The 12,529-nt window shown below is 37.1% G+C and overlaps 1 protein-coding gene across 2 annotated transcripts in view; it reads right to left on the bottom strand.

The window, feature by feature from the left end:
- Positions 1 to 12,038, bottom strand: part of HGF (hepatocyte growth factor) — an 87,582-nt gene extending 75,544 nt beyond the window's left edge. For both annotated transcript variants that reach the window (XM_004007806.5, XM_027968556.3), the window contains exons 1-3: positions 12,001 to 12,038; positions 11,591 to 11,717; positions 4,515 to 4,680 (exon numbers count right to left, since the gene is read on the bottom strand). In XM_004007806.5, coding sequence (XP_004007855.3) covers positions 4,515 to 4,680; positions 11,591 to 11,675 — 251 coding nt within the window. In that variant the 5' untranslated portion in view covers positions 11,676 to 11,717; positions 12,001 to 12,038. The remainder of the gene's footprint in view (positions 1 to 4,514; positions 4,681 to 11,590; positions 11,718 to 12,000) is intronic.
- Between the last annotated feature and the right edge of the window lie 491 nt (positions 12,039 to 12,529).

Genomic DNA, 12,529 nt, shown 5'->3' with positions numbered 1-12,529 from the left:
AAGATTTTTCACTCCCAGGCCATATATTTTGAAACCTCAATTTTCTTGCAGTTTTAGATAGTTCAAGTTAGTCACTTATTTCTTAACATTTCAACAGCTTTTAAATAATTTTAAATGAGGGGAAATAACTTTTATAAAACAAATTTTTAAAAGATGCTATAAAATTATTTAAAATAATTTATCTGTTATTATATTTTTACATAGTACATTTTAGTCTATAGCTAAATAACTTCAAAAATTATATATATAAAATCTGTGCTTTGGTTTGCATGTAGACGTTTTCAAATATCCACCTACAAGAACATTTTATACCTGTAATAGCATTAGAAAACAAACATAAAAATATATTGTTGCAACTGACAAGAAATCATAAGAGAAAAACTGACTAATGATAGATTTTCATTTTGATCTGGAATACAGTGAACTTATGCAATACATGTTACATTTCCCTATGGTAGGGTGTTAGGGAAAGAATGTTAAATGACTTTGAAAGTGTAATAATTAGATAAAGAATACACATGAAGATAAAAAACTAAACAAATACCTAAAAGGAAATCTTAAAATTATAGAATCAAATACCTGCCACTTAACTTCACCTTAAAATGAAAATATACCACACATACATATGTCTTTTCTGTCAATAACATGGCAGGTGACTCACTGAACCCCATCAAGAACATGTAAGATTGCTTATTTCATTCACCATTTTCTCACAATCCATGGTAATTCATATACTCTTAGAAAACTGTTTTTGCTCATATCATCTTACACCTCTATATGGACTGGATCCAAGCTAACAAATTCCATGAATTGCAATCTTCTTTTAAGTTTGATTTTTGGAGTCTTTATCTTAGTCATATTTTTAACTACCATCTTCCTTTCAAGAATTCATTTTGTTGAGTTGTTTATGGCAGGAGTGCACTTTCAATACCATTTACCCAGTCATAGTTAGAAATTTTCATCTCTTAAGTCAGTTCTTGAACGTAAATTTTCTGAAAAGCTTAGAATCAGGCGTTCTGGTCATCTTTCTCGTACAGCAAAAAAATTTTCAGTCTCTATAAAATCAGTATTGTTGACACTTCCTCAAGAGGAAACAGTGTTTGAGACTTCCACCTCATGCCCACTGAATCACAGATGCTTTCACACAGCATTGTTGGCATTTTCCAAACGTTTTTGTGTAATTGCCATTGTTTTTTAATGATTCTAGTTCATGTTACAAGCTGCAGAAAGATCTTCAATTCATGAAGAACTTACTTTTAGAGTATTACAGTATGTCCATTCAATTCTGAATGGAATCACTAAATATATTACTTAAATAGGTGTGTGTATGTGCACGTGTGTGTACACATGTGTGTGTGTGTGTGTGTGTGTATATGTGTATATCAGTTCAGTTCAATTGCTTAGTCGTGTCCGACTCTTTGAGACCCCATGGACTGCAGCATGCCAGGCCTCCCTGTCTATCACCAACTCCCAGAGTTTACCCAAACTCACGTCCGTTGAGTTGGTGATTCCATCCAACCATCTCATCTTCTGTCGTCCCCTTCTCCTCCCGCCTTCAATCTTTCCCAGCATCAGGGTCTTTTCAAATGAGTCAGTTCTTCGCACCAAGTGGCCAAAGTTTTGGAATGTCAGCTTCAACATCAGTCCTTACAATAAACACTCAGGACTGATTTCCTTTAGGATGGACTGGTTGGATCTCCTTGCAGTCCAAGGGACTCTCAAGAGTCTTCAACACCACAGTTCAAAAGCATCAATTCTTCTGCGCTCAGCTTTCTTTATAGTCCAACACTCCCATCCATGCATGACTACTGGAAAAACCATAGCCTTGACTAGACAGACCTTTGTTGGAAAAGTGATGTCTCTGCTTTTTAATATGCTGTCTAGGTTGGTCATAACTTTCCTTCCAAGGAGTAAGCGTCTTTTAATTTCATGGCTGCAGTCATTACCTGCAGTGATTTTGGAGCCCAGAAAACCAAAGTCAGCCACTGTTTCTATTGTTTCCCCATCTATTTCCCATGAACTGATGGGACCAGATGCCATGATTTTAGTTTTCTGAATGTTGAGCTTTAAGCCAACTTTTTCACTCTCCTCTTTCACTTTCATCAAGAGGCTCTTTAGTTCTTCACTTTCTGCCACAGGGTGGTGTCATCTTCATATCTGAGGTTATTGATGTTTCTCCCGGAAATCTTGATTCCAGCTTGTGCTTCTTCCAGCCCAGCATTTCTCATGATGTACTCTGCATATAAGTTAAATAAGCAGGGTGACAATATCCAGCCTTGATGTACTCCTCTTCCTATTTGGAACCAGTCTGTTGTTCCATGTCCAGTTCTAACTGTTGCTTCCTGACCCGCATACAGATTTCTCAGGAGGCAGGTCAGGTGGTCTGGTATGCCCACCTCTTTCAGAATTTTCCACAGTTTGTTCTGATCTACACAGTCAAAGGCTTTGGCATAGTCAATAAAGCAGAAATAGTTGTTTGCATTTTTTATGATTCAGCAGATGTTGGCAATTTGAACTCTGGTTTCTCTGCCTTTTCTAAAACCAGCTTGAACATCTGGAAGTTCACAGTTCACATATTGTTGAAGTGCATACTAAGTCACTTGTGTCCAACTCTTTGTGACCTAATGGACTGTAACCTGCCAAGCTTCTATGCCCATGGCATTCTTCAGGCAAGAACACTGGAGCAGGTTGTCTTGCCCTCTTCCAGGGGATCTTTCCAAACTAGGGATCAAACCCATGTCTCTTACTTCTCCTGCACTGGCAGCTAGGTTTTTTTCCACTAGTGCTACCTGGGAAGCCTATATATATTTAGGATAGACAAGTGTGAAGGATGACACCATTTCTGAGCAGAGAACTTTGGCTGCACATTGGTGTTACCAAAAGTGGTTTTCTGCACAGGTTGGCTTAAATTTGGTGACTTAATATAACTCAACCAGAATATGGTAGAAAAGTGTGAAACCTCATATACTTGGGATATGTAGAGATTTATTAATCAGGTCACATGTCTTCCCCAACACAACAAAATCATTTTCACTTCTCCTAAATAAAACAAAGGGAAGTCTGTTTTGTTTTTTCTAGCCGAGGGCTGACTAGTGTAAAAACTGAGGCTTAGCAATACTTTCCTTACTTGTGGACCCAGGAGAGTGCATTTTCAGATTCAAAGTTAAAAATCAACAGTGAGATGTGGTTCTTCCCCCAATCCTTCTGCCCTGCCCTTCTAACCCTGAGAGGGAAAAACACAATAAATCCAACCTCCTCAATCACCAGAAGAACATCTCCATAAATCTACACAGCTGAGATGCTGATTGAAAGTAATTTTCTCTATTTTTTTTTTTAATCTCAAGACTTTTCTAGGAAAGTCAGAGAAAGATGAAATTATCATAGGAATTACTTGCAAAGTTAATTCCCCACTCCCCGTGCCAGGAAATATCTCCCTGTAAGTGGCAATTTGGCTATAAGAATACTTCTAGAGGAGCTATAAATGAAAAGAAAACAGATAGTCTGTCTTCCCACTAAATCTATGGAAGACTTCCTCTGACCATGTCCTTTCTCCTCAGACTCATAACACTTATTTCTCTGAGAAAGGCAATTTGAATATAGGAATTCTGGCCATGACATTCCCAAAATCTGTGTTCACTTCATGTGTCACAACCCAAATGTAATAGAGTAGACTTCAAAAGTGACAGGCAGCCCTGTGCAATGCTACTGAAATGGAATGAAATAGGGAATAAAACAGTGCAAAGTGAGAGGAGGGAATTTTTTTCAAGAACTAGCACATGAATTTTCTTTGGGCAATTTGGAAGACTATTCAGATGAAATTGTCACCTTCATGGCCCCAAACTCCAAGTTTTATGCTCTGAGAGTACTGACAAAGTGGTAAGGAATTTTCCTGGGAGGTGCAGAAGAATTTTCAAAAAATAAGAAAAGTCCCCATTTGAGTCCCCTCATGCCTCTTTGAATTGCTCCATCACTTTTCATCTAAAACTTCGTTACACTACCTCCTAACTATTTTAAGAAGCTGTTTAAGCTTTTGCTGCTAACACCAATACCCCTAGGTTTTTATCTAATTATATCAACACTTTTTATTTCTAGCCCTAAAGACAATAAGTTGCAGTAAGTTTTGACTGTTGCCCAATTTATATTCTGAAAATTCCTCCACTCCTCTTGTGAGAAAAAAAAGAAAAAGTGTACTCTGAACAGAATATTTTAAAATATTAGCAATAAAAAGTTAATCTAATTGAATTTTAGTTCCTAAAGTTCAATTGTTCATAAAATGAGAAAATACACATTCCATAACTAAAACCACTGTGAATTCTAAACAATCTTGTGGTTCATGTGTCCTCCCTTACACATATTCCCATCAAGTGAGAGCTAAGCCTTCTGTTATAACGAGTGAAAACTAAAATCAAGCTTATAATTTTAAGAGCACATCCCATTGAATACAAAACTGATGATGATAATGAGCACATTCTATATTGGGAAAATTATTCTAAGAACAAAATGAAGCAACTTACTTGCAAGTGAATGGAAGTCCTTTATTCCTAATACATCTATTGGCACATTGGTCTGCAGTGTTCATTTTTTTTGTTTTTATCTTCAGTAATGGGTCCTCTTTAATTAGAGTAGTCTTTGCTGACTTTTTGAATTCATGAAGTGTGTTTCTTCTTTTCTTCTGTCCTTCTATTAATAATAATAATTTTTTTAAACATAGGGGAAAATATTTTAAGGGTCATATAGTAAAATATCCTTTAAGAATCATCTACAAGATAGTGATTTGACAACATACCAGACCTCCAGGGCTTGGAGGTAGAATGATGTGGGGAATGATACTCTCAGATAATTAAGAGCAAGAAAGGAGTACTTAATTGTGAAGAAAAAATAACTTCTCATACAGAGTCACTTATCTACATTCTTTCAAATGAAGGATGCTTTTAAAAATTAGGACACAGTTCACTCTTAAGAAGTAAGTAACATGATATTCTCCAAACAGTATGAAAGCAAGCGCCAGGCATATCATATCATATTATGTTCTATAATTTAATTTGTCATTTCCTTCTACAATTGATCTTATGTAACTTATAGTATTAATACTAATTAGATAAGCCAATTCAATGACAGGTGAGAAACTTCTCCTTAAAAATGGTGCACTGGATAAATACTTGACTTGCTCTTTAAAATATTTCATTCTATTCATATTTTAATCTTTCTCATTTCTTACATAAGTGTTTTCTGTGTTTGGGGGCACTATTTCTTAGTATCGCTGAACTGCTTGTTTTGAAATCAAGCCAAATGCTATAAATCAAATGAATGTAAAACTTCATCCTTTAATGAAACAATATCATTTTTCTTCATCATAGTATTCTACCAGGCCCCTAGATACAGGAAGCCTCCTACTAAAAACCTAAAGAGCAGAGCTAAAACATCCCAAAAGACTTAATCTTTGAATAATTTTGGAATATGAAGAATTTACTTCTTCATTCTTAATTTATCCAAAGTTACCTGATCTCTAATGATGATCTCTTTCACAATGAGGATCAAATTGTCTAAGAGACTTGTCGCCATTTTATAAAGGATGGACATAACTGTGCCCTTTCCCTGCCTGTCCAACTTTTGAATACCCTTATAGCAAAGGTAGCAATAAATTTTTAAGATAAAGAAACCAAGATACAGGGGAAAACTGACAACTTAGAAGATCTGATTCAAAATCCAGCTGCCTGGATTCAGAACCCCAGAACTCTTAAATACTTACAATGCCATCTTCCGCTAAGATTTGCTAAGAGAGTATACAAAAATATGGCTTGTAAATAGTTTCTGAGGATTTGGTTAAAGCTATCAATAGAGAAATAACTTGCATGTCAGAACAAGAAATTATTTCCGGTCTTTAAACATGGTGAAATGTGTCGAGAAAAGAGGATGAAAATTTTTGTGCAGAAAATTGGGAAATATGGCTTAACAGAGTGAGATAACAAGAATAGCATCATACTCTGAAGCTTGCCAGCAACTAGCTCCAGTTGTTTTATTAAACATGCAAATGCTGCTCACTAATATCCATCCTAACATGAAGTCCACAATAAATAGGAGAAAACATGAATTCCTCTGAATTTCTGGTTCTCTGTAAAACCCCAAAATACAATCCCCAAAAGACTGGAACTAATTTCTATAATAATGCTTACATTTTATTTTCTTTTCTTCAACTTTTCTTTGCCCTACAAGATGAAATGGCTATGGTAGAAGAGATATAATTTAGAAGACATTTTAACATAGAAACTCAGTCAACCAAATAATCTATCAACATGTTATTCATTGAGTGTGGACCAAATGCCTTGCATAATGTTGGCAGACTGATGATAATTCTGGCATTCTTATTGACTTGCCAAGTGACTTTGTTTTATTACCTTAAATGCTAATATCCCATTATTCAATCTATTGATGCAAAATAAAAGTTATAGTTGAATTAAAAGGGGTGATTTAAACTATAATCATTTGGAAATCAATTTGGATTATGAAACATTATGAATATGCAAAATTTTACTTTTGTTTTTGAAATTTCATCCTTTAATTTCTGGCATAAGAGAAGAAACTGTTATTCTCCCAAGCTAAGAAGTGGTATTATTCTTTTCAAATTTTGATTTCTGCCACATGACCATGTTAATGGGAGCTAAGTTTCACCACTAAGAGTTTTTCCTTCTTTTGACCTTAGTGCACTATTTCATAGGTGCACTATTTCTTCAGATGATTTCATAAAAATCATCTGAATTTCTGTATAAATTGGAATATTTCTTAGAGACAAATGGTAATAAATGCAAAAAATAAATTCAAAAAACTATTACCAAAATGGAAAAAATATGTAATATATATACATATATATAATCTTAAATTAACTAAAAGTACAGAACTTAAATTGGCCTAATGTATATTGCATTTAAAACATATGTTTAAGTGTGAGAGAAGAATGTAAAACTAAATTTAAAAAGTCTAAGACAAACACTGAGTTCAGATCTACATTTTACTAATTACAAAAAAATAGCACCCCGGTCGGTGCTCTGTTTTGTTTTCTCAGAACCAGACAACAGAAGGAAGGCATTGAGGATGACTGTAGAGAAAAGGGGTTTCTGTGGGATCGTTGGTTGTGTTTAATTCTGCAGATCCTCAGTTGACCTATAGAAATGTGTTAATGTGTGGCTGTACCTCATAAAAATAGTCTACTCTTGCTGACAAACTTTCGATCACTACCTTTCATCTAAAGATCAAAAAGTATCCTGAAAAACAAATAAATCTATAATTTCCCTTTACTAGATAATAAATAGGAGAGAAAAGCTTGTCTGGGGTTACAAAGCTAATCAGAGCCAATCAGAACCAGACACTAGGATTCCCTTTTTACTCTTTATTTCTAATGACTTAGAAACTTTCCCTTATAATTCAGTCATCTCTACTAGGTCAGTAAATGATTACTCAAAACTGCAAAGTTCAAGCTAGTTGTACATCATGTAATCCACACACCTATAAAATTAATTCCTTCTTCAATAAAAGAAAAATTCAAAACAGGAGTCATTCAAAAACAGCATCTGAAAATAAAATTCCTTTACTAAAAATACTTTCAACTTTCTCTTCCATATGGCTTAACAACTGATGCTTGTTTTGATAAAAACAGTTAAAACACAAACTTAATTTTGGAGGAAACTCAAAAATATCTTTGGATCAGATTTTCCCTACTATTTTTTTCTGCATGACTGTTAGTTGAAGTTTATAAACAAAATACTGAGATGAAATCAAAGGGTAAGAGATCACTGCAACTTTGTCATGCTTTCCTGTATTTTAAACTGCAACTCCTTTTCCCTCTTCCCTCAGTATGGGAAAACATTCTCAAAGCTATATTTCCTAAAGAAACTTAAGTCCCAGTTTTAGAACTGAAATCATTAGGATCTTAGTGAAAACCTACAAACAGAAAGTAGGGTCAAATGTACCAAGGTGCTTGAAGAAAGACACATTTCTCCCTCTGGTCCCCAGGCCTCACACTCATTTCTCTCAGTACCTCATATATTTCTTCTCTGTATGGACTAACCATTGACTTCAAAGGAAAATCATGCAAAGGAAAGGATTTGCAGGGTGTGGAAAGAAGCAGGAATCTGGCTCCACATATTCTGAGAAACCTACCCACGTGATTAGTGATTAACAGCTTGAAGTGGCAAGATGTTAAGATGAAAGTACACAAATAATTAATGGAAGGGAATGGTGGTGACTGGAAACTTACTTCCCAGAGGCAAAAATCATAAAAACAAGTCCAACTCTTCATTGCTGTTATCTAGGACTTGCATTCATAAGCAGACAATTTTCTCCCCTTCTTTAGAGAAGTGAACAATATCACAAGTAAAGATGTCAAAAAAGGATCAAATCAGATTTCAATCAAATGTTAGTATTTGAGAAGCAGCATACTTATCTCTTCCAAAAATATTTACAAATGAAATGATGTTCAGTATGAGTTTAGGACCTCCCTAGGCATCTCCCTCCTACTTCATTCCACTTCCTCCTTCAGCCTCTTCCTGGTCTCTTGCTTCATTGTCTGTTTCTTTCTACAGCTCTCCTCCACACCCCAACCAAAGCAACCACACTTCATCCATGTATCTTGTGAACTCAAAACCATCTGGCTGTGATCCATAATGTCTAAAATAATGTAATTTAGTGTGATGTTCAAGCACACGTATGCACCACGCTCAGTCGTGTCTGACTTTGTGGCCCCATGGGCTCGAGTCCACCAGGTTCCTCTGTTCATGGGATGTTCAAGGTAGGGATACTGGAGTGGGTTGCCATTTCCTTCTCCTCCAGGGGACCTTCCCAACCCAGGGACCGAATCTGCATCTTTTTTGTCCCTTGCATTGGCAGGAGGATGCTTTACCACTGTGCCACCTGGGAAGCTCATATACATGCTAGTCTATCTTATTTTTCCAAGCCCAGGTCATACTCTTCCTCCTCAGGCACTCAGTACACCACCCCTACATGATTACTTGTCCTTTGTTATACTTACTCATTTCAGTACCTTCAGCCACTTTATGTTTCCCTGACTTAAATACTGAGCATACTACTACCTATATTTTCATACTCCACTTGGGTACTACATACCCCCTAAATCTTATTTGATCTTCTAAGCTAGACAGGAACTCTCAACCATAACATAATACTACTTCTAACACAGAATCATCCTTGTATTACTAACTAAAATAGATTTTTTAAGTAAGTTTTGATTGATTTCACTGCTGCTGTTTTCAATATAAATAAAAGAAAAAATGCACATTGCATATTTCATTCACATAGATTTAAGTAAGAATCTCAGTTCTATCCATTATCTAAGATAATAAGACAAAATAGGGACGATTTTAACTTCAGTTTCCTTATGTAAAATGAGTCAATCCAACAATGCCAATCTTATTAGAATTAAACAAGCTTTGTTTTAGAACCAGGTCCATAACAGTTGCTCAGCAAATGTAAGTCTTCGTGTCATTTGTGTATCTGTAAATCTTGCACAGACACCTTGACAACAGGGGCTCCTTTAATGTTCCTTTGTTGTTGTTAGAGGGAATTGGATATTTGTATCCAGCACAGGTGGGATGATAGAGGATAATCCTATGTGGACTAATTTCTTATTAAGATGGCTTGGGTCTATAACAATCAATATTTCTTCAAGTTTTTTTAAACTGTTCTAAAAATATCTCCATAATACATTCTGCTCATAACTGGTTATCACCTCATTATAATACCCACTTTGTTTTAAATATTGTGTTATCTCACAGTATGTAAAATTGCAGACTCATCAGATAAATCAAAAAAGTATAACCTAAGCAAGTAACAGCAATAACAAAGTTCTCAATGTTCCATGTTAGATGTTATAAAAAAGAACAGACTTTCTTTGTATGTTCTAAGAGGGCTAGCCATGTTTTCTACTTTGAAGAATGTTATGTTTTTCTAAAAACTATCAAAATAAACTTGACAAAGGCAAATCCTCTTTTTGATAACAATTTTAACATTATCCACTCTAGGAATTATTCTATTATCTGTAATTCCCAAGTGACTTCTTCTTGCTTGCAGCATTCTCTTGGGTTCCATTCTCCCTATATTCAGGAAATGCAGTCATTTCAACACTAGCCAAAGTGAAATATAATTACAAATGTAGATCTCCTGCCAAAGTTTCAAAATGCATGCCAAAAGCAAATAGACATTGTCTATGGTTGATCTACTGTTTGGGTTTTCCACACCGCAATCCCCATGTATTAGCACAGATGACTCCAGGTAACCATATTCTACTTCAGCCCATCAACACTTTAATCTTAGAAACAAAAATCCTCAAAATGTTAGCCATCATTTCAATTTAGGCTAAAATCCCCCAACCAGCAATGTCATATAAGAATTAATTTTAACACGACACATCTCAAGGGTGGTAACCTGCTAGATTGATACTTTTTTCCATCTCTTTAGAAATCTAACATAAATATTTTCAAACTGACCCTTTCCACACAGTGTTGTTTTCCAAAAAGAATACGTCACAAAATCAAAGAAAGCCAGGTGGGACTGACTGACTTTTCTTGTCATTTGCAAATTCTTGGTGTTTTCACCCTTTGGATTACATTGAAAACTAGATCAGAGGGCTGATAACTTTCATATTTAACTTATCTCAAAAAATATAGCCAGTTCTCTGTCTTGTATTATTTTTTAAAAAACCATGTCTACCGTCTGGGCATTTGTTCTGTTCCTTTATTCCCCTGTGCCCACCTCTGATGCTCACTACCCTCTCCTGTTGGCATCCCAGCCACGACAGTGATAATACAACCAAATACAGATGTTTCCTCTTGCCCTGATAACAACAGAAAACTTCCCAAAGCAGCAAATGAAAGTCTAAACTTCCAGGCAATATGAGCTCCCAAGCAACTCCTTCCCAACCTGTAAATCCTGGGGAGAAAGCAGGACACCAAAAGGAGCAGTTCTGCAGCTGTAATCAAGTCACACAATTTTGGCCTCCCTTGCACTGCACTGTCCAAAGGGCAGGCTTCCATACTCAGAAAGAATAAGACCTTAGAAGAGAGGCTTTCTCTTGCATTTTTATAACATGCATATACTCAGAGTTTAATCTGCCTTCTCCAAATGAAAACCTGTATTAAGTCATAATTTGGCCCTGAATGTTGACTGAGTGAGGTGAGATAGCGGACTGTCGTGGAAGATTGTCTCTTAAAAAAGAAATTGTGTCCCTGCTGTACTGACCATCACTGTCCCCGTTCAGATCAGACCCTCTGTTCAGCTTTAAACTTCTCCAAGCCGGTGTTAGCACTCCTTTCCCATTCCACCATCCAGGACTCTCAGGCTAAGTGAGATGGGGCTGGATCAATGGGGAGATGGGTGGAAACAACAGGGGGGATGCTAATTATCATTTTAAATGCTTTTCAAACAGCAAAAGAATGTCAAAAGAAAGCTAAAGGAGAGGTTCTGAAAAATCCTTTCCACAAGCTGAGTTAAGGAAGGATGCTGGGAGCAAGGCAAAGGGAGTTAGGGAAAGCAAAGGTTGGCAAGAGAGAGTTGAATAATACTATTAAAGGAGAAAACGAACCTGCATAGGGGATGGCGATGGGAAGCAAGAGGTGGAGGAGGACGTGCTGCAGCAGCAGCACTGGCAGAAGTCTGATCACCCACATGGTCCTGCTGGGTGTGCTGGCGGATCCCACTGGAGCAGATGCCTGGGTGAGAGAATCCTGTTCCGACTCAGAGCCTAAAAGAGCCCGTCGGCTCTGAGCTGCTTTTTATTGCGATGAGCTAAGTTTGTTGTGTGATTAACTGGAAAGATCTAGGTCTGAACTCCCTCTTACGGTAAGAAACTGTTTAACAACAGCCCTTTACTCTCTCCCACCCCCCCTCCTTTCCTCACTAACCCCCCCACCCACCCCCCTTCGCCCACCACACCACCAAACAGATCCCAGCTCCCCACCCCCCACCCCCACTCTGCTTAGGAAAGAAACTTACAAAGAAAAGGTCACCTGGCCTGAGGCCAGCTGCAATTTGGAAGTTGGAGCTCCAGATCCCAGTGGCTCCTATCCGAGTAAGGAAGGGAGGAGCAAGGCTCAGTCCAATAGCTAAATCAAGGCACAGGCAGAGGACCAATTCGCTAAGTTTAAACAGGAAAATACATGTGTTTACATATCTATTTGGGAAAAGAGGAAGGGGAAGCAGCATAAGAAGAAAGCAAAGCGCTGCCTTTCTGTTAAATGTGCTTCAACTCCTAATCTGTCTAGTTGCACTGCTAGAGCAATCTAAGGATTCCAAACACTGACGCAGTTTCCCTAGGGTGTTAGAGCCCGGGAAGGAGCTGGGAGGCAGTCTGGGAGGCAGACGGCAGCAGGTCCAAGCCCAGGTAGAAAGAAGTGCCATGAGAATGGAGTATGATACTGTGGGGTAAAAATAAATGAACCAACAAAACAAAAACACCCACGATTGTCAGGCAGAAAAATTGCCCCTCTTCAGTGGGCTCACAGCAGGTAACTTTGTTCAGAAG

This window comes from Ovis aries, chromosome 4 (assembly GCF_016772045.2).
Source record: "Ovis aries strain OAR_USU_Benz2616 breed Rambouillet chromosome 4, ARS-UI_Ramb_v3.0, whole genome shotgun sequence".
In the NCBI taxonomy this organism is placed as follows: domain Eukaryota; kingdom Metazoa; phylum Chordata; class Mammalia; order Artiodactyla; family Bovidae; genus Ovis; species Ovis aries.
The sequence above is the reverse complement of the archived record's forward strand: the minus strand, read 5'-3'. Positions and strand labels throughout refer to the sequence as shown.